General features: G+C 37.5%; 1 protein-coding gene across 3 annotated transcripts in view; it reads right to left on the reverse strand.

Moving 5' to 3' along the window:
- Positions 1 to 23,786, reverse strand: part of RyR (Ryanodine receptor) — a 1,703,288-nt gene that overhangs the window by 736,222 nt on the left and 943,280 nt on the right. For 2 of the 3 annotated variants that reach the window (XM_090399345.1, XM_090399344.1), the window contains exons 66-67: positions 21,293 to 21,536; positions 6,530 to 6,657 (exon numbers count right to left, since the gene is read on the reverse strand). In XM_090399345.1, the coding sequence (XP_090255471.1) occupies positions 6,530 to 6,657; positions 21,293 to 21,536 (372 nt within the window). The remainder of the gene's footprint in view (positions 1 to 6,529; positions 6,658 to 21,292; positions 21,537 to 23,786) is intronic. The other variant, XM_090399347.1, reaches the window with a different exon arrangement.

Raw genomic sequence — 23,786 nt, forward strand, 5'->3', positions numbered from 1 at the left:
GTCCTGAAACCATCTTTGTTATCTGCCTTTGTACCCTTTACACAGTTAATTTATCCCCTTCAAATCCTGGGGACCAAATCTGAAAACAATAGTCTAAGTGTGGACTGATCAGGATCTTATACAACGGAGTGACGTCTTTTATCTCTGCAGGTCAGCATCCTTCTCATAATTGCAGCAATCCTCTGTGTTACCTTCACCACATTTGCAATATGTCCCCTGAACTTCAGAATTCTATCAATCATCAACCAAAGATCTCTTATCTCCCCTACTTCCTGCAGTATAACTCCTCCAATAGAGTATGCAGCATCTCATTGATTTGTCCCAAACCTCAAGACCTTACATTTTGCTGCAGTAAACCGATACGCCCAGTCATTTGCCCATATGTCTAGCTTATTCAAATCCTGTTGCAGGGCTACCACATCTGCACTATTACTAATAACCCTTCCCAGCTTCACATCATCTGCAAACAACCGAATATCCCCCTGCAATCCACTGACAATGTCATTGATATTGTCAGTGGATTGCAGGGTTTCAGGACCGTACAATGTTAATTATGAGGATTGGCTGAGGGAATGTGGACTGCAGTGTTTGGTGGACAGAAGAAGGAGAGGTGATATGATTGAGTCTTTTTAAACTGTTGAGAGGTGGTTATCTCCTTCCCACTTGGTTGAACAGCGGGAAGGATTGATGACAAAGGGGCCATCCCTGGAAGTTACGGAAGGAAACTGTGATCAAGTGGGTGAGGGGTTGTTTCTTTGCTTGGAGGGTGGTTGAACTATGCAATGTCATTGATATAAAGGTTAAACGATATAAGTTCCAATACTGAGCCCTGTGGGACCCACTTGTAACCCTCTGCCTCCTTGAAACTGTCCCACCATACACAACTCTGATACCTATCGGACAGCCATCCTGAATCCAGTTGACCAACTTTACATCCAAACCCATGTGCTGTAACTTAAATATCAGTTTATCATGTGGCACCCTGTAAAATGCCTTCGCTAAGTCCAAGAAAATGGCAGTATATGCTTTTCCCTCATCTACTGCTCTTGTAACTTTATTATAAAAGGCTAGCATATTACTAAAACAAGAGCACCCCTTAACAAATCCATGTTGACTCTCACAGATAGCATTACCCTCATTTATCCAATGCTGTGTACAGTCCCTCACTAATTTTTCCAAGAACTTAACAACTACTGATGACACACAAACTGGCCTAAAATTAGACAGTTCCGGTCTGCAACCACCCTTATGCAATGGCACTATCTTACCATTCTTCCATTCCCTGGGCACATTTCCTGTAGCCAGACTTTCATTGAAAAACCAGGTCAAAGGAGCTGTCAGTTCTTTAGCAAATTCCCTCAAAACTCGTGATGAAATACCATCCAGTCCCACAGCTTTACTGACATCCAGAGTACTCAGTATTTGGAACACACTCTCCTCCTGCCCCTCTAAACCATCCCTATCCTTCTAGTATTAAAATTTACTCCTTCAGGATGAAATACTCCAATAAAGTGTTCATTGAACAATTCCACTATGTCCTCTGGATCAGTCACACTATTCCCATTTTTCTCACACAGTGTCATTCTTCCACAATCATTTCTCCTCCTACTGGCCACATAGCTAAAAAATTCCCTAGGACTTTCTTTGGATCTTAGGGTCAATCTCTTCTCATATTCCAGTTTCACCTTCTTTATCATACTAGTCACGCTCCTGGTCTGTGTCTCATATTCTTCATGCATCTACTCTTTATCTGTCTCCTTATATCTCTTCCACAGCTTCTTCACATGCAGTTCCTGTTTAATATTAGTCATCCACTTTTCTCCAAATTGTGTCCTCTTTTTCGCTTGTGGAATACAGTTTACTATTGCAATTAACAAATATTCCTTCACAATTTCCCAAGCACTAAGGATATCCTGGCCTTCCAATTCCTCCCTCCATGAAACTTCTCCAAGTTGATGTCCTAACCTAACACTTTCTCTCTGTGTTCCCCTGCCTTCCTGACATCACTCTATCCCTGGTTCTAGTGCTCCTTCGCATTCTTCTCATTCCCTCTCGCCTACTGTTTCCATTTTCTCCTCTTCTATCATTCCCATAACTCTCTCTCATTCCCTCTCTTCCACTGTTCCTATTCTCTCCTATTCTATCATTCTCATATCTCTTTCTCTCATTCCCTCTCTTCCACTAATCCTATTCGCTCATCTTCTATCATTCCCATAACTCTCTCTCATTCCCTCTCTTCTACTGTTCCTATTCTCTCCTCTTCTATCATTCCCATAACTCTCTCTCTCACTCCTACCCTGATTCGCCTTGCATTCGTCTCTTCCATTGGCCTAATCTCATCTTTCACACTTCTAATCTCTTTCCACCTGCTCTTTCAGCTCATCTATCTCTCTCTGCAAGTAGTAAGCAATTCTTATTTGCCATTCATCCTCCCAATTGATACCATCTCCGAAAATTTCACAATATTTCAACCTTTCCATACTCCCTGCTTTCATTATTTTATTCATATTTCTCTCGCTATTCTCGCCCTCTGTCATACCACTCATCTCTCTACGTGGAGAATCTCCTGCCTCTGACTCAACAAGGTCAGTTATAGTCTCAACGAGATCAGATATAGTCATCTCTAACTCACCAAGTTAGAGACTCCCATTGCCTGCATTTTGCACATATATATTTCCCCTTCTCTCACCCTCCACATATACAACCACCAGGACGCTTACATTCCACAAGTCCCGCATGCTACAAAATCTCGTATTATATCATGCAAAATGGAGTCCTTAAATGGGGGAGGACTTGGTGATACGCCATTTATCCGATGTGATGTCTTCACAATTTGTGCAATGTGGCCCCTGAATTTCAGTTCCTTGTCCACCATCACTACTAGATCTCTCATCTCCTCTACTTCCTTTAAAGTTTCCCCACTAAGTGAATATATGCTTTGCATCCCAGTATTGCTTACCCAATCTCAAAACCTTACACTTTACAACACTGATCTGAGAGTTCCACTTACCTGCCCATTCATGCAATCTAATCAAGTCCTCTTGTAAGGCATTAACATCAGCCTGACTGCATTGCTCTCCCCAGTTTTTCATCATCTGCAGACAGCTGGATATCACTTGTTGAACCCAACCCAATATCATTATTATACAAACTGAACAACAATGGCCCCAAAACTGACCCCTGTGGCACACCACTGGTGACTTTTGTCTTTCGAGATACTGCACCCCCCCCCCATATACAACTTTCTGATACCTATCCGACATTATATTCTTTACAAACTATGGTCCTCCCCGGTTTTGCATAATCAGTGAACAATTAAACATTTCTCCTTCCCCTTAAAGTCTTTCCTATATCATTAATATAAAAATTAAAGACACTGAGGCATTCAATTAGTCACTCTTATTCAACTTCATTCCTTTTCTGTCTGCCAGCCTCCGCAAATCCATATACCAGGCTTCATATCTATTCATATTTGCTCCGACCTATGAAATAGTTATTATTATTATTATTACAGGGGTATCTCCATGGAATAAGACTCATTGCAGGAGAGCTGTACTAACTTTTATACATACAATACCAATCATACCTCTTCTTAAACTGATTCACTGTCAGGAAAGTAAAAAATCTAGTCTACATCCTTACACAACTTCCAGGGGGTGATCTCCAGCTCTCTCTCTTTCTCTCTATCTGTTATGTATTGAAAAATTTCCTTTGTGTTGATCTTATAGAGCCCCTTTAATAACTTATTAGTTTCTATCATGTCCAATCTTTTCTGCCTATCAACTAAACTTTGCAACCCACAACTTCAGTCTGTTCTAATGGGAGGTATTCCATAGATGTGTCACCAACTTAGTTGCTCATCTCTGATTTCACTTTGCCACCTTTTAATCATCAAGAAACCCAGGTGACCAAAATAGCTCAAAGGATGACATCTAAGTCATCCTTTGAGCTATTTTGCCAACTTTTGCAATATGCCCTCTGAACTTCAACTCTCTGTTTACCATTATCCCCAAGTCCTTAGGCTCATCAATTTTCTGTAATCTAATAACATCAATCTGATACACCATATGTAATCTTTTCAACCCAACGTAACCTTACCTTTTACAACATTAAGCTGATAATGATTATCCTTTGCCACAATGCTGATTTATTTAAATCATCCTGCAGGAAAACTACATTCAGTTATTGTCCTCAGTTTTGCATCATCTCAAACAACCAAATACCCCCCCCCCCAAATCTTTCCCTATTTCATCAATATACAAATTAAAGAGTAATAGCCCTAGTACTAACCCCTCATGTAATCTACTAGTCACCCCTTATTCTCCTAGATTCCACTCCACCATATGCTACTCTCTGTTGCCTGTGAGCCACTCTAATCATGCTACCAACTTCATATCCATTCATAATGTTCCAACTTTTTGTAATAGTTTTGCATACAGTGTTCTGTCAAATGCCTTTGCAAAGGCCAGTAGCATAATGGTATAACCATTTCCTTTTATCTAATTCTGCTGTCATTCTATTATAAAGCATTAGGAAATTGCAAAGGCAGGAAAATCCTTTTACTAAGCCATGCTGTCCATAAAGGGTATTCCCATCCATCCACTGCTGGATTTTACCTTTAACCAACTTTTCCAATACTTTAACCACCACTCCTGACATACTAATTAGTCTGTAAATTGATATTCTGTATTGGAGCCACCTTTATGTAATGAAACTATCTTACCCTCTTTCCACTGCATTTCAACATTGCCAGAACTGAGACAGGTTGAACAATTTCATCAGTGGCATTGCCAATTCTCTTGCACATTCACATAGCATATAAGCCCACATGCAATACAGTCCCACTACTGTATTCACATCAATATTTTCCAGCATGTTGAGCACCTCCTATTCCCCATTCATCTAGCTCAATTCTGACATCAAACTCTGTCATATCAGCAACTGCAAAATCTCCATACACCTTTGTAAAGGTGTATGGAGATTTTGATCACTCATTAACTCAACTATTTCTTTTGTTTCTGTCACCTATCTATTATCACCATTGATTAAAGTCATCCTTTATAGTTATTCTGCCTCTTACTTGGTACATAAAAAAAAAAACCTCTTTTTGGATTAACTTTAGCCTGCTTATATAATTTTCTCTCATAATCAGATTTGTCCTTTCTTACCATACCATATCACCTTTTACTTTATATTTCCTCCACAATGTTTCTATTTTTTGCAGCTCTACTCATCTCTTAACCCCCACTCAGTTTATCCTGCTCACTGTGAGTATGCAGTCTAATATGCCTTGACCATGTCCCATACACATCTGACATTGTATACTAAAATTGCTGATTCCCCTCCATCATGTGTTGTTTCAGGTAATTATCCCTTAGTTAATGTATGAATTCCATTTCCATCTTGCCATGTGCCCTTTATCTCCTTCCAATCTATATCCCCATAGTTGAAGAGTCCCATGATAATTGCTTGGCCTGCACTCATTGTGCTAATCTGCTGATGCATAGCAGCTGTATCTTTCTGTGGACCTTCTGGTCAGCAGAAACTAACAATGTACTCAGTGCTATTGGCCTCCATCTTGCATGAGATAACCTCTAATGAAACATCTCCCCCAGACCTAAAATCCTCTTTAATTGCTAATATTGTTGAGTGAATTTCTTCATGTATCATCAGCGATACCCCATCTTCTGTCCTATTCTCTCTATCCTTCCTGAAAATATTTTATTATTATTATTATTATTTTGGTACCCTCCATGGAGTCAACAGATTCATTGTTGGAGGCCTACTCAACCAGCAACATGTCTATCATAATAAACTTTGAAATTATTTACACTACCTGCACTCACAATGCACTCAGGCAATGCATTCCACCCATTAACAACTCTCCATATAGAAAATGTTTTCCTCACACCCTTCTTCACCACATCTTTATAAAACTTCCAGGGATGGCCTCTTGTTCTTCCCATCTTAACATCCACACTTTTTATAATTTCTTGTGTGTTAATCTGAGAGAATCCCTTAACTAACTTGAAGAACTCTATCTCATCTCCTCTTTTCCTCTTATCCACCAACCCCTGTAATACACATTCCCTCAAATGCTTTTCATAGCCAACAATCCTGAGTTCTTTGGATCCTCTCTAGTGTTTCCACATCACAATAGAAACTAGGTGTCCAAATCTGAGCACAACAGTCCATATGTGGTCTGACCAATGCTTGATATAGAGGCACCACCACCACCTCCTTATCCCTACATGTCAGTGTACTTTTTATTATAGCAGTGATATGATATGCAGTTTTTTGCAACACCAGCGATGTGCCCTCAGAACTTGAGTCCACTGTTTTAATTAAATATCTGTTATTAATTAAATATGACCCATTGTTAGTTATTTTATGTTACATTAGTGTTTTGCTCAATAAAATCAACATACTCAATCAGCTTATAATTTTATTCTTTCATACCAGCAAACCATTCACACATTTCAATAAGTATATTGAATACACACTACATTATATGAATTGTGATGATTACCTTGCAACCATCTCCTTCTCTTTCACCGTTGCTATACCAACATTTGTAGTAGCAGTTGGAGATGATGCCACCATAAGAAAGAAGTTACGCTGCGAAGAAAAGTACCTCTCCATAAGTGGCAGCACAACCTAAAATTAAGAAAAAGAAAATTTAAAAAAATAATTCTATCATTATCTCATGGGTAAGAGCTTAAAGAATGTGAATAATAAAATATTTTTCATCTCAAGAAACATTATGTATATATTTGGTATTAATGCTACAATAAAGCAATGGATTTATATTTGAAAGTAACTTACAACTATAAAGCCAAAATCAGTTATTTTATGATAACTAGAAGAATTGTTTCAAAAGTTTCTAAAGTTATTATGCTAAAAATCTATTACAGAATTATTATACTCAAACTTACTTCAGCTATGAGCTGACAAATTGCTGGCATTGTTCATCTACTTTCTAACTAACAGGATGTGGGTTCAAATTCTACTGTGGGCATTTTTGTCAGGGTGTTGTAATATTAGATGAATTTCATCACTTGGTGTGAGAGCACCATCCTGCTTAATGGCAGCCTTCAAAATCATTGAAAGATTTCCAGATTATCTTATCTGCCCCTCAGCCTACCAACAATGCTAATACTAAAGTACAACAGGTTTGCATCTTTTTGTGGTGAAATTGACATAAAAAATCTCTGAGAGTGTGAACACAGAAGTGAGGAGTTTGGTTGGTGAGTGGAATGCATTGCCTGAGTGTTGTGAATGTAGACCCATTAAAGCACAATTGGATAAACATTATATGCAATAGTGTGTACCTCCCATTATAAGTCTCTGACACTATGGAGGTCAGATTATAATAATAATAATAACATTTCACAACATTGAACTAGCATCCCCATGCCCATGCTGATTCACTTATTATTATTATTATTATTATTATTATTATTATTATTATTCATGCCTCCCTGGAGTCAAAAGACTCATCGTAGAAGGTCCTTCCTAAGAAAATAAAGTCTGTCAAGACTCATCAAGGGGAGGTCACCCCTAAGAAACACAAAGTCTATCATACCACTCCTTAAACTTATTGAACGTTCTTGCTCTCACCACTCCATCAGGTGATGCATTCCATGGTTCAACCACCCTCCATGCAAAGAAACCACTCCTTGCCCTCTTGCTCACAGTTTCCTTTCGTAACTTCCAGGGATGGCCTCTTGTCATCACTCCTTCCCGCTATTCAACCAAGCGAAAGAACTCCCCAGTGTCAACCCTGTAACCACCTCTCAACAGTTTAAAAGTCTCAATCATATCACCTCTCTTTCTTCTATCCACCAAACTCTGCAGTCCACATTCCCTCAGCCGAACCTCATAACCAAATTGTACAGTCCTGAAACCATCTTTGTCATCCATCTTTGTACCCTTACCACAGTTAATTTATCCCCTTCAAATCCTGGGGACCAAATCTGAGAACAATAGTCTAGGTGTGGTCTGATCAGAGACTTATACAACAGAATGATAACCCCTTTTATCTCTGCAGGTCAGTGTCCTTCTCATAATTGCAGCAATTCTCTGTGTTACCTTCACCACCTTTGCAATATGTCCCCTAAATTTCAGGTTTCTATCAATCATCAACCCCAGATATCTTGTCTCCAATACTTCCTCCAGTATAACCGATCCCATAGATTATGCAGCATCCCATCGATGTTTCGCAAACCTCAAGACCTTATATTCTGCTGCATTAAACCGCCATCCACATTCATTTGCCCATCTATCTAGCTTATTCAAATCCTCTTGCAGGACTACCACATCTGCACAATTACTAATAATCCTTCCCAGCTTCATATCATCCACAAACAACTGAATATCCTCTTGCAATCCACTGGCAATGTCATTGATATAAAGGTTAAACAATATAGGTCCTAGTACTGAGCCCTGTGGGACCCCATTTGTAACCCTCTGCCTCCTTGAAACTGCTCCACCATACACAACTCTCTGATACCTATCAGACAGCCAATCCTGAATCCAGTTGACCAATCTGACATCCAGACCAATGTGCTGCAACTTAAATATCAGCTTATCATGTGGCACCCTGTCAAATGCCTTTGCTAAGTCTAAGAAAATTACAGTATATGCCTTTCCCTCATCTATTGTGCTTGTAACTTTATTATAAAAGGCTAGCATATTGCTAAAACAAGAGTGCCCTTTCACAAATCCATGTTGACTCTCACAGATAACATTACCCTCATCTGCCCAATGCTGTATACGGTCCCTCACTACTTTCTCCAAGATCTTAATAACTACTGATGACACACAAACTGGCCAATAATTAGACACTTCCAGTGGGCACCTTCCCTAATGAAGAATTAATCTATTGAAGTCTTCTTGTAAAGCCATAACATCTACTCTACTCCTCATATTTCATTCCAACTTTGAATCAACTACAAAAAACTGAATATCCCCATTCAAATCTTCCCAAATATCATTATCATACATTGCAATGTATAATAATGATATTGTTAAATAGTAATGGTCCTAAAACAGATTCTTGAGGCACACCACTAGTAACTTTCTTCTTCCAGGATATTGCTTCCCCATATACAACTTACTGATACCTATTAGACCAATTTCCAATCCAATGCACCAGTCTAATATTCAACCCCATCCGCTCTAATGTGACTATCAACTTATCATGCGGTTATGCTTTTGCAAAGTCAGAATATACTACTGTGTATCCATCTTCTTCTTCCAATGCATCTGCCACCTTATTGTAATAAGTAATTAGATTATATTAAAATATGACCTCCCTTCAGCAAATGCATGCTGTCCATCAAAGATAATACCATTGTTTTCAACCCAATTCTGGATCTTGGTTCTCACCAGCCTCTCCATTACTTTAACCACAACAAATGACACACAGATAGGCCTATAATAATTATTATTATTATTAAGAGAGACCTCCAGGGAGTCAGAGACTCATCGAGGGAGGCCACATACTACACACAAGCTATCATACTTATTCTTGAATTCATTCACACTGCTTGCACTCACAACATCCAATGGCAATCCATTCCAATCACGCACCACCCTCTGAGAGAAAAATCTAGCCCATACACCCTTCTTGGCAGCCTTCATTCTCAGGTTATAAGGATGCATTCCTGTCCATTCCCCATCCTCCATAAATTGAAAAATTCCATCATTTGAAATCCTGTATGACCCTTTCAGAAATTTGTAAGTCTCAATCATATCATCCCTCTTTCTCCTGTTTGCTAGTGTCTGTAGTCTACAAATTCTCAATCTGTATTCCACAATCCTGATATCATTTTTAACACTTTCCTTTGTACTCTCTCCAATATATCAGAATCATAAAGGAAACCAGAAGACCAGACCTGTGCACAACAGTCCAAGTGAGGTCTTATCAAAGCCTTGTAAAGAGGCAAAATAATATCCTTATCTTTACATGTGAATGTTTGTTTCAGCATTGCAATTATCTTTTGAGTTGTATTTGCAATCTTTGCCACATGGCCTCTAAACCTCAACTTCCTATCTACCAACACTCCAATATCCCTAGCCTCATAAGTTTCTTCTAGCCTAATCCCACCAATATAATATGCCATTGGATATCTAATCATGCCGAAGTGAAGGACTTTACATTTACTGACATTGAACTGACACTTTCCTTTGTACTCTCTCCAATAATTCAGAATCACAAAGGAAAGACCAGACCTGTGCACAATAGTCCAAGTGAGGTCTTATCAAAGCCTTGTAAAGAGGCAAAATAATATCCTTATCTTTACATGTGAATGTTTGTTTCAGCATTGCATAAGTTTCATAAGCCTCATAAGTGAAGGACTTTACATTTACTGACATTGAACTGACACCCATTTTGCCTTGCCACAATTCCAGCCTTTTCAAATCATTCTGCAAAGACTGCATATCAGCAGCATTCCTGATTACCCTACCTATCTTTGCATCATCAGCATATAACTGTATGTCGCTTGTCAAATCCTTCTCAGTATCATTAATGCAGAGAGCAAGGATTATGAATGATATGCTGGCTGAAATGTGTGAGAAGATGGGAGTACAGTTTGTTAATGTGTGGAATGAGTTTCAGGGATGAAGTGAGCTGTATGGGAGCGATGGACTGCATTTGAGTAGTTATGGTGTGAGAGACTGCTGTGGAAGGTAGAGAAGTGAAAAGAGACAATGAATCAGATCGAGTGGGGAGTGATGTGGAAGAGCAGGAGAGTAAGACAGGAGAGACCGAAGAAGTGGATATGAATGGGGAAGTGAGTGGTATGAGTATAAAAAATGAGAGAATGGGTGTGCAAGAGGAGCAGGGAAACGGGGAGGCTCAGGGTGGACAGGGGCACACAGCATGGGAAAGGTGGATGCTCCAAGAGGAGGTGAGAGCATGTGTAGGCAGGAAAGGAATGGGATGACCAGGGATCAAGAGGAAACAGTTGGAATTGAAAAGGGTTCTAAAATGAAGAAGCAGAAAGGGAAATGGCCCCAGTCTAGCATGGAGAGTTCACATCGAGTGAGTAGTATCAGTGGAACTAGCTGTAGATCCAGAAATGAGCTGTTGTGTTTGTATACCAATGCTAGAAGTATAAGAAACAAGGCAGATGAAATGGTTGCACTAATTGCATCTGTGCACCCAAAGATTGTCGGAATAAGTGAGACATGGTTGGAAGAGGATGACATCCTGACAGGAATAGAGATGGAAGGGTATGATGTGTTTCATGAGGATAGAAGGGGTAAAAAGGGAGGGAGAGTGCTATTGATGATAGAGAAAGAGTTATGTCCATACAAAGTAGAAATGCAAGATGGAAATAATGCCAGTGGTTTTGGGGCAGTATGGTGTGAGATAGGGGTGAATGGATTCAAATACTTGGTGGGATGTTGTTATAGACCAGGTAATATGGATGGTGGTGATAGTGAAATTATCCAAGCAAATAAGAAAAGGGTGATCATTATGGGTGATTTTAATTATGGCAATATAGACTGGAATGATGAAATAGCAACTGGAAGTAAAGAAGATGAGTTTCTTGAGTTTTTGAGGGATAACTACCTCAGAACAGTATGTAACAGAGGGCACACGAGGATTAAGGGTCTTGGATTTGGTCACCTCATCAGAGGATGTAATTATAAATGAGGTGTCAAATCATCCACCAATTGGTGAGAGTGACCATGAGGTGATTACCTGCGATAACCATAAAGAGTAGTGAAGATGTTGTGGCCTTACAAGAAGACTTGAATAAATTGAGTGATTGGGCATGGGAATGGGGATGTGAGTTCAATGTTGCAAAATGTAAGGTTTTAAAATTTGGAAAACAAAGATGGGATGCCGAGTTTATGCTTGGTGAGAATATATTGTTGGAGGTAGAGGAAATAAGAGATCTGAGGGTGATAGCAGATAAGGATCTAAAATTTAGAGGACACATCGCAAATTGTGAAGACAACACGAAGGCTTCTGGGAATGATGTGGAGGACACTTGTTCCATTGTATAAGACTTTGATTAGGACACACATGGACTATTGTGTCCAGATTTGGTCACCTGGTTTTCAGAAGGATGAAGAGATGTTGGAAAGGGTCCAAAGGCGACTGACTAAGGTAGTTTCTTACCTCTGGAACGTTGAATACAAGGAAAAATTGAGAAGATGCAATTTACTGAGTCTGGTAGATAGGAGGAAGAGGGGAGATATGATAGAGACCTACAAATTAGTAAGGGATTGTTATAGGATCAGTGTTGGAGAGGTTCTACAGAAAACAGTGGGAGATCAGGGGAGAACTAGAGGTCATCCCTGGAAACTGTATAAAGAGGGTGTGAGTAGGGGAGTGAGAGGCAGGTTTTTTCGTGCAGAGTTGTGAATAATTGGAATGCCTTGCCTGAGAGTGTGATGTCTGGAAGGAGTTTGAGTGTGTTTAAGACACGGTATGATGAGATGTGTGTGTGTGTGATAAAAGGACTTCCCAGATGAGTCTTTGATTCCATGAGGTCTTGGGGTAATAATGATAATAATGTACAGATTTAATAACAGTGGACCAAGCACTGATCCTTGTGGTACACCACTTGTTACCTTAATCGTTGTAGACTCAGATCCCCCATATACCACTTTTTGATATCTGTCAGTCAGCCATCCTCTTATCCAGGTTAATATTGTATAATCCAAACCCATTTTCTCCAATTTATGCAGCAGTCTGCCATGCTGTATTCTGTCAAAAGCTTTAGCAAAATCCAAAAGTATCATGGTATATCCATTCCTCTTGTCTAGTTCAATGGCAACATTGTTATAGAATGGGAGCAAGTTGCTAAAACATGACCTTCCCTTCGTAAACCCATGTTGTTCATTGCAAAGTAGAGATTCACTGTCAACCCATTTCTGAATGCGAGCCCTAACCAATTTTTCCAAAATCTTCACCACCACTTCTGAGGTACGAATTGGTGGATAGTTGGATACATCAGTTATTGCACCACCCTTGTGCAATGGAATTACAATACATTCCTTCCATTCCTGCAGAATCTTCCCTGTTCTGAGACTCATATTAAATATCCTGGTCAAAGGAATGGCCAGTTCAGCCTTTTAGCCTTTTATTCATCTAGTGAAGAGGTAACAGTGAGCTCAATGTTGAGTTTACCAGTTTGATAACTTTTAAAGAAATGGGCACTCATTAACTGAACAACCTCTTCTGCATCTGTAACCCTCATGCCATCTGGATTTATATTCATATTCATATTCATTCTTTCTTTTACTTGCAGCATATTGATAGAATTCTTGTGGGTTGTCTTTAGCATGCAGAGCCAGTTTCTTTTCATACTCAGACTTTGCTTTCAGTACAACAGTTGTGATTATTCTAGCCTGCTGCTTATAACATTCATAACGGCCGTCATCCTTATGCAAACGGTATTCCTTCCACATCGTCCTTTTCTTATGAATCTCTTGCTTAATAGGATTACATATCCATTTGACTCCTACTCTATTTATTCTTTGAACTCTTGGGACACATTCTGATATTGCATGATTTAAGTATTGTTTAAATGCTTCCCATGCACTGTCGATATTCTTTCCATCCAGCAACCGATCCCATTCCACTGAACTCAGTATACTCCTCAGTTGGTCATAATTTCCTGCTTTGTACTTTAACATGTAACCTTTTCTGAATGGAACATTCATAAACTTAATCACTTCCCAAGTGAGTACCGCATGATCACTGTCACCAACTGGAGGCAGAATAGTTACGTCTTTAACTGAAACACCCTGTAACACCATAATAAAATCTAACACTCTTTGACCTCGAGTTCCTTCTGTCACATGCTGCTTGAGGAAGTTGTCCCACAACAGCTCAATAAATGCATTTTCATTCTTCTCGTGAGATTCTACTGCTACCCAATCAATATTTGGATAATTAAAGTCCCCCCATTATGATTACTCTTTTCGCATTCATCTTTTCTATTTGGTGATGCATTTCTTCATCACAAGGTCTGTAACAACACCCCACTATGTAATTTGTCTTGTCTTGTTAGATTCCACCTCACACTAGATGGCTTCAAACTTACTGCTACATGAAATATTGTTAGTAGTATTACTACATTCATAGGTCTCAACTCCAACTGGATTTAAGTCATCCAATATCATTAGCAGCATGCCCCCTTCTCTCCTATCCACTCTATCCTTCCTAAAAATACTGTACCCATGACACTCAATACCAGTTAGTAGATCTAATTCTGATAGCCAGGTCTCACTAATTCCTACAATCTGAGGTCGCAACATATTGACTAAGGCAACAAACTCTACCCCTTTGTTTCTGATAGTACAGACATAATAATCTACCTGCATGTTCTTTTGTATACTCTTGTTTGCAGTCTGCCTGATACAGTTGGACAACTTGCCGATCTCTATTCTTCTCTAATGCCTTACATATGTAGACATCTTAGCACACATATGATGAATCCAAACTGGACGAACACAAACCCGAAATCATTCTTGCCTCATCAACATTTCCATGAATTTCTTTTAGAATTTCCCTGACTCTCTGTGTTAGTTCTCATACCAGTTATTAGTTTTTCCAGACTCCTGATACCAAACGCATTCAGGTGTAGGCCATCCCTCTTATACAAATTCAATCTTCCCTCAAACTCACTCCACACATCCAAAAACTCACATCCATAATGTGATGATTGAGTTCTTTCACCTCCCTTATGAGTGCACAATCTTGCCTTCCTTCTATCCTTTGGAACTTGACCCAGTGCAAGACTTATTAAACAAATATGTTAACATGGATGCCAACTGCCTGGCACATTCCTTCAAAATACATGGTGATATATTATCAAGTCCCACTGGCTTATTAACACCAAATTTTTTTAAAATTCCTCATGTATCTCTTTCTCGCTCATACTCAGTCTCTCCTCCTCATCATCCACTGCTCTCAAACTCTCCATGATTTCACATTCACAAGGATGCAAGACCTTGAGAACTGATCATTAAATATCTCAACTATATCCTCTGCAGCAGTTGTTCTGATACCATTTTCTCCAATCAATGTCATCCTTCCATAAATATCCTTCATTCTTCCATCTTACTTTGTTACTGAAGAACACACACTAACAGCAAATATAATGATTTTATATTATAGAATCATATTAAAAATGAAGACATTAGGAAGAAACTTTACATTCCTTGCATTCAAAAATGTATGAGCAGGGTTAATCTAAGGTGGTAAGGTGGTATGTTTGATGCCAAGAATATCCGAAAAAGACCAAGATCTAGGTGGATTGATTCAGTCAGAAGTGACTTAGAAGAACAAAATGTTAGATATGACAATATTTCAGTGCTCCCGACTAATAAACTAATTTGGAAAAAAATTGTTGATAGGAGATTAATAATAGTGTAAAGTTAATCATACTGCATTGTTATAATAGATTGAAGGATACATACATATCAGAAAATTGATGATGATGATGAGGTAATTTGGCAATGGGTCTATGGTTTTATTCATTTTTTTATCTGGTTTTCTAGAGATGAATTGTAATTAGTGTAATTATCCATAACATGTAATGTACTCTGAAGATGCTGGTTTGAAATCCAGTGAAGTTAATAAACATTGCTGGCCTGGTTGGCTGAGTGATTAGCGTATATCTGGGCAGAAGAAATTACGAAGAATTATAAGGCAAGCAACAGCTTACTGCAGTACAATGGATGAAAGAATTTTAAATTAGAGAGAGATCAGTATAGTAAGGGAGATACTTGAGAAAAAATTGTTGACAGCAATTGCAGATTGGGTGAAGAAGATAAAGGAATTTGGAGTCAAATGAATAACAAGAGAAATTGCAGATGAACAAGATATTATGGAAGAAACATAGAGAGGCAGAGTCCAGCTGCATGAGGAGTATATGGCTAAAAAAGTGACTGGTATTATAAGTTGAGAAAAATTGGAATATTAGAATTAGATGAGACATACATTGCAATCCAAGTTTTTCATTTAGGTTTTTCACTATGGCAAGTGTGAGGAGGAAAAATGATAGTGGATGGATTATCATCCTGGATGGAAATGAGAATCAGGTAACTAATGTATATGGCACAGTTGAACTATTTAATAATCACTTGATTACATGTTCCATCCCAGAAATCATATCCTTTACTTAGCCAGACCTTTGAGAAGTATAAAGAGCTTAAATTCCCTTTGGTAATGTGTTTCATAGTCTACTCCAAAGCTTTTGACTGTGTTCAGTATATGAAATTGTGAGAGTTAAGGAAAATAATTAATTTTCCTCAACACATTATCAGGTTTCACCACAACTATGGTCATTCAGATCTAGATGACCATGCCTTTGATGACTTGCAAAGAATCAAATGGGGAAAAAAAAATGCTAACTTGCCCAGTGAGCAAGAAGCTATAGTAAAAATAGGTATTGAATTTACTGACTGACTGACTTCAGGCAGGCAGAGAAGTTAAACAAGGATGCCTACTTTCTCCTCATCTGTTTAGTATCTATGCTAAGGACATCATGTGTGTGTGGTATTGGATGAGCTTAAGACAGGAATTATGATACAATACTTTGTAATGACAAGGAAGAACTTGGACAAATCCTTGATAGAGTCAATGAGATCAGCAAGAACAGAGGATTTAAACTCAATCCTAGCACAATGATTAAGAATCCTGATAAAGAAATGTACCTTAATGGAGAAAAAATTGAGGAAGTCAGTAATTTGAGTATCTGGAATCCATTATTAATGTAAAAAATTGCTATTCAGAAAACATCAGAGGAAGATTAGGAATGGCTAAAACAATAGTCAGAGACTTGTCTAAAATTTAGAAAGATGAGTCTTTCTTTACGCGAACAAAGCTGAGAATTATGGATTTAGATATTTTTTCAATAGCAACTTATGGATGTGAGACTTAACCTAAAGAAGTCTGATAGGAAAAGGATAGCCACTTTTGAGATGTGATGTTACAAAAAAGGCTGTTGAAGATATCATGAAAGGCAGACAAATCAATGGGCACTAAAAGGGATCAGCTGAACTTTAAGGAGCTTCAAAGATATTGACAGAAGAAAGCTGAAATACTTTGGACACATTGAAAGGATTTCTCAAAACAGTAACAGAAGTTAACACATTTGCTACCATGCTCCTCAGGCATAGTTTGTTACCACAAGCCAAGCACTTTCACTTCTTCAAGGTCAGTATGAGTAATCTCGTAGCCAGCTTATCAGACAGAATTTCATTCGCCAACTATGAGTAATCTCGTATCACCCCACCTATATATTACATGCGCTGATGACTGTGTAACTTGAGTTCACAGTCAGTGACATTCAGTGCAGTAAGCTTTATTGCGTCTAGTCTCTAAAAACCTTCAATTACACCATGCCAGTAAAAGAAAGCTTACTGATGAAGAATTAGAAGCTTACGCTAATATGAGTGATGACAAATGGAAAGAATTATTTGGTTGACGACTCTAGAGGTGACTCAGATGATGAAGAAATTCTGAAGATGAAGTTTGCATCCAGCCAAGCATCAACACTTACTAATTGGGAAAATTCAGAACAAGAGCCCCCACAATTTGACTTTGTTGAAACTATGGGTTTTAAAATTGACACTCAAATTTCAGTATCGAAAAGTTCGTTGAACTTTTTTTTTTTCTAAAGATTTTCTCACACTTTTAGTTGAACAAACCAATTTATATGCTTTACAAAATATTGAGCAAAGGCGAGCATGGATCAAAAAAGTCAAAGAATTTCAAACTGGAAAGCAAAAGACATAACTGAAATGAAATTATTTCTTGGACTTTTACTTCATGTAATTCACCATCTATTGAGCATTATTGGAGTACAAATCATCTTTCAATCTGGCACTCTGAAATGAGCCGAAATCGATTTCAAATTTTATTGCGTTATTTGCATTTTGCAGATAATTCCCAAGCAGTTAACAATCAATTGCACAAACTAAGACCAGTCCTAGATCATTTTAATAGTGTCATGAGAAATGGCTATACACCAAACAGAAACTTTTGTATTGATGAGTCAATGGTGTTGTGGGGCAGTAGACTGTCGTTTCGGCAATACATAAAAAACAAAAAGCATAAATATGGCATGAAATTTTATGAACTATGTGAATTGAATGGATTAGTGATAAAAATAAAAATTTATACAGGTAAATCTGAATCCTTTTTAGCGAAAATGGGTCACACATATGATATTGTATTTCACTTGATGGAAGAATATTTAGACCGGGGTTATATATTGCATATGGACAATTTTTATAATTCTGTAGCTCTGACTGAATCTCTTACTGACAGAAAAACTTACATGTGTGGAATGCTGCAAAAAAATAGGAAAAACAATCCACTAGATGTTATACAGAAGAAACTAAAGAAGGGGGAATTTGTCTGGCAAAGAAGAGTTCCTGTTTTAGGTAGCAAATGGAAGGATAAGAGGGAAGTTCTTTCCATTTCAAATATGCACAAATTTGAAATGGTCGAAGCAAAAAATCGGAATGGTAAAATTCAGTTAAAACCAAATATCGTTAGGGACTATAATTTGGGTATGTCAGGCATCGATCTTTCTGATCAAATGCTTCTTAATATTCCGCCTTACAAAAGACAATTAGATGGCCAAAGAAATTGGCAAAATGCATTTTTGATATATACATTCAAAATGCACATAAATTTTATAATATAGTTACTGGAAATGCAATGACTGCGTTAAAATTTAGAGATAAATTTATCTCAGTTTTTGTTGGAAAGGATGAGCCTACAACATCACAGATATATCGGCAGGATTCAGGATCTACATTATTTGGAAATTTTACCACCTACAGAAAAAAAGAAAAGAATCGCCCTACAAAGCCATGCTGAGTATGTACACGAAACAAACAATGATGGGAAACATGTTATTATTGTCCTGTGTGCCAGGAAAAACCACCATTGTGCATGGAAAATTGTTTTAAAGTGCACCATTCGTAATTTGATTTAAAATTAACAGAATTATACTACGGGTTAACTCGTGCTTGGCATAGGAGGTCGGTAATTGACATACGAGTATATTTGTAGTTGGGCTTGTGAGGCTCATATATAATATACTATACTTTTGCTGAAATTATTTTCCTTCTACTAAACCCCCAGACGTGCTCTCCACCTTACTCACAAGCCAAGGGGCCAAATTAAGGTGCTTATACTACAGGTTAACTTGTACTTGGCGTAGGAGGTCAGTAATCAACATACGAGCATATTCATAGTTGGCTTGTGAGGCTCATATACCAACTATGAGTATACTCATAGTTGGCAGAGAACATGTTAAAGTTCCTGTAAAAAGAGGAAGTGGCAGGCGCTCAGTGAGATGGATAGATGGTGGACCTGGACTGAGCTTTAGAGAGAGAGATGAAGCTTCCAGAAGAGCATACAACAGGATCTCCTGCCAAGGACTGGCATTGCACATCACTGAGGAGAAGATTGACCATACAGCATCAGATGATGTTTAATGAATCTATGGATGATGAGAAAATAACAACAATAAATGAAGAGCCACTGTCACACAAAAAAGTGCCAAACACTAGTGCATACAAACTCATTGAATCATACATTACACTGATTATACACTCACCACACTCTCAGAGAATTGTTTGTGGAGAATGCATTGCCTGAGAGTGTGGTGAAATGTTGATAATGAGTTTAAGCTATGGTTCAATGAGTTTGTGTGGGCCAGTGTGTAATAACTTTATTATTATTATTATTTTCTCAGGCATTTCCATTGAGTCAAAATCTTGTGGGAGGTTTGTATTAAGCATTATTTACACAATACCTATCATACTTCTTGAGCTTATTCACCAATAAAGTCATAAAGTCTTAACCACCTTTGACAATCCATTCCACACATACATCAGCCTCCAAGAAAAAAGAAAAATTCCAATATCCTTGCTAACCACAGCCTTACGCAATTTTCATGAGTGATGATCATTTGTTCTCTTTCATCCTGCATTGCATTCACACATTTCCTCTGCAAAAGATTTTGATAATCAATCCTATAAAAGCCTTTTTGATAACTTACATGTTTCTATCATGCCCATTCTTTTTTGCATACCAGTCTAGTCTTTACAAAGCTAGTCTTTGTAACCCATACACCTTCTATCTATCTTCATACAGGACATTCCACAGACTTGTTGCAATCTTGGTTGCTCACTTCTGGATCCTCTCCACCACTTCCTTATTCTCTTAAATAATTATTTGTATATTTATTTATTTGTAACATTAGCCTCTGGAGGTCTAATGTTAATAATAATCATATTTGTTGAAGTTTCAAGATGTTCCTCTCCAATTATGTTTGTTTCCTTGTGATTCTTTCCCTACAAGATTTTCAAGTTGATCCGTTTCTAAATTTTAAAATGCAATGTCAGCCTGGTTAACCAAGTGATTAACGTCTGCTCTCCAACCACAGTTTGTTGGTTGGAGAAGAGAGGGTTTGAATCCTGCAATGGGGAAAGATGTCTGTGATTGTCTTTAAGTTGGAGATGAATTTTATCATCCAGTGTGAGACCACCACCCTGAGTATTAGAGGCCTGAAGTGACTTGTTTGGTCTCTAGAGTAGGGTTTGTGGACTAGGTAAGAAATGAAATAAAAATACTATATATATATATATATATATATATATATATATATATATATATATATACACACACACACGTATATTTATATAAAATCAATCAAAAGTAGAAAAAAAATCCTTAGCCCACTCATGGTACAAATGTACTATAGGTTTACAAATAAGCCATTTGTGAATGGGAGCAACATAAAAAAAAATAATTACAACTTTATAAAATATAATCCTCATCTCATCATCATCCCACTCTGATTTCTCTTATTGATTCCTCTTCTATATCGTACAACATTTTATTACAAAACTAATCTATTTCTGTGGTAATGGAAGTGGAGAGGGGTGTACTTCATTTTAAATTTCAGAATAACAAAAAACATTTCCTCTAAATGTTTTTTGTTTAAAAAAAACATTTAGAGGAAATGTTTTTTTTAAACAAAAAAAAAACACCTCTGCACTAAAGGTTTCCAATTATGAAGTGCGAGAATTACAAAAATTACAACATTTGCTATTATAACACTAAACTGCATAACATTATAAGAATTGCAATTTTGTGGTTTATAAACTGTACTGAATGAACTTTTTTTTTTATTATAATTTTTTCCCCTCAACCTCAAGTTTATGTTAATTATTAGTAAACATAAAGCGAGAGTAGAGAGAGAGAGAGAGAAAGAAAGAAAAATAAGATTCAAACCTTGCTGAAAAACTTGACATCTCGTGTTGATGTTTTGAAACTGTTACGGTGACTGTAATTGCCACTGGGTTTCAAAAGCTTCATATTAATAGCAGCAACATCTAGGTACTGCAGCAATTTCTCTAGCAATGAAGAGGCAAACCGATGTTCTTCTACAATCTGGGTGGTTCCTCGGTCAGCCACATCAGCTTTCTTGCCAAGTCTGGAGGAAGTGTGATCATGAGCTTCAGGATAGTAACCGTTCCTGTGATCAGGGGGTTATAGCAAGCACAACAATGGCAGCACACAACAGTATGCACAAAAATGAAACGTTTTTTTTTTTTTTTTTTTTTTTTACAAAAGAAAAAAAACCCAAAAAACAACAAGAGGAACAAAAAAGCATGCTACATAGTAAGTTAGGGCATAATAATATAATAGCCAAAAATCACACAACACACATAAAAACATCACATTGATAAAAAAAAAATTCAAATTGTAGTTTATTCAAAAATTAAGAAGTCAAAAATAAATATGCAAGACAAAGATTAGCATCAGAACAATATTTATTATGTGTTAAGGATTTGAATAATTAAGCAACAGAGTAAATAAACAATAACAAAGAAGACAAAAATTAAAGCACAAAGGAGAGGAAAACAATAAGGGAAGACAAATAATCTTTTTTTAATCTTTGAGCATACAAAAGAATGCAAATGAATGCAAGAAAATCCATTTTCATGCAGATTTTAAAATTAAACTTTTGTATATATATAAACTGTAATAGCATATTGTAATAGAGGCAATACCATAGTAGAAGAGCTTAGGCAACAGGCAGTGAAAATGATAAGTGAAATAAAACATCTGAAAGATGAGATTAAACACCCAGAGAAAAGATTGGCTAGTGTGAATGAGAAGGAGGAAGGTAGTATTATGAAGAAAGAGTCAAAGGATAATTGTAAATCATTGTATGGAGACTTGATCATTAGAGATGTTATGACTAATAAAGTATACAAAATATGCTTTCTGGTGGAACAATGAAACAAATAACCGATGCTTTGCAGAGAAGGAAAGAGTAAGCATCAGAATTAGTGGTAGATGTGGTACAAATGACATAGTTGGTGAAAAAAATAATGTTGATAGAAACTTGGGGAGGTTGTTGTGGTAGATAAAGGATAAGAGAGTTGGAAAATTTGTTAGTGTGTTGCTCAGATACTGCAATAGTGAACTGACATGGAGAGCGAGATAATGAATAGTAAGATGGTTCAGTTGTGTAAGGCAAAGGGGATTCAATTTGTAAATCTATGGAGTGAATTTGAAGGAAAGTCGGCATGGTTTAAAGTTGATGGATTGTATTTGAATGGGTTTGGTGTTGGGTATTTAGAAAGGCAATTTTTGCTGAGAAGGCACAGAATCAAGAGTTAATGTAGCTAATGATCTAAGGGTACTAATGAAGCAAGATTGCAAAGCTAAATTGGTTGTACAACAGAAGGAAAATGGATACAAGGTTGAAGATGTGGTAGCAGCATAAGGTGATGGAATGAATAAAGGTGAGGATGAAACAGGTATGAATAGTAATCAGAGTCAGAATCAGGGAAACAGGAGCAGTCAGACTGAAGAGAGAGGTGTGTTATAGCAGCTGGAATAGAGAAGTGTGTTATAGCAGCTGGAATAGAGAAGTGTGTTATAGCAGCTAGAATAGAGAAGTGTGTTATAGCAGCTAGAACAGAGAATGTTGGTGCTGGTAGAATAGTGTCAAAGACACAGTGATTGTTATGCTCGTACACAAATGTAATGAGTATTCAAAATAAGAGAGCTGATTTTGTCACATTGAGTCAGTATGACCAAAGTTAAGTGGTATAAGTGAAATTTGGTTTTCTGAGTATGATGTGATGTCAGGAATAGAAATGAAAGGCTATACAATTTTCCAGAAGGATGGAAAGATAAAAAGAAGAGAAAAGTGAATGCATTGCCTGAGAGAGTGGTTAAAGCAGGAACAGTCAATGGGGTTCAAGGAGTGGTATGATAAACTTAGTGTTTCCTAAAAACGACCTCCCACGATAAGTCTTTTGACTCCATGGAGGCCTGGATAATAATAATAATAATAAAGTGCTGTTAATGACTGAAGACGAATTGTATCCACAAAGTGTGGAAATTGATAGTACATGCACAGATTTTGAATCAATGGGATGTGAAGTTGAAAATTAACAGGACAGTATATCTGATAGGATGCTGTTATAGGCCAGGGAATGTAGAGTACTGATTATGAAATATTTAAGCAAAGTAGTTGGGCTTGTAAAACAAAGGTGATCTTGATGGAAGACTTTAATTACAGGAATATAGAATGGAATGAGGAGGTAGTGCTGGGAACAAGAAGGGTGAGTTTGTTGAATTTCTGACGGATGAATATCTTGAGCAGCATGTGACTGAAACTACTAAATGCTTTAGTGTTTTGGATTTGGTGATAACTTAACAAGATGTAGTTGTTAATGAGCTATTGACACTGCAGCCAGTTGGTGAG

Source organism: Typopeltis vanoorti, chromosome 10 (genome assembly GCF_054136105.1).
Source record: "Typopeltis vanoorti isolate ZY-2024b chromosome 10, IOZ_Tvanoo_1.0, whole genome shotgun sequence".
Taxonomy (NCBI): Eukaryota; Metazoa; Arthropoda; class Arachnida; order Uropygi; family Thelyphonidae; genus Typopeltis; species Typopeltis vanoorti.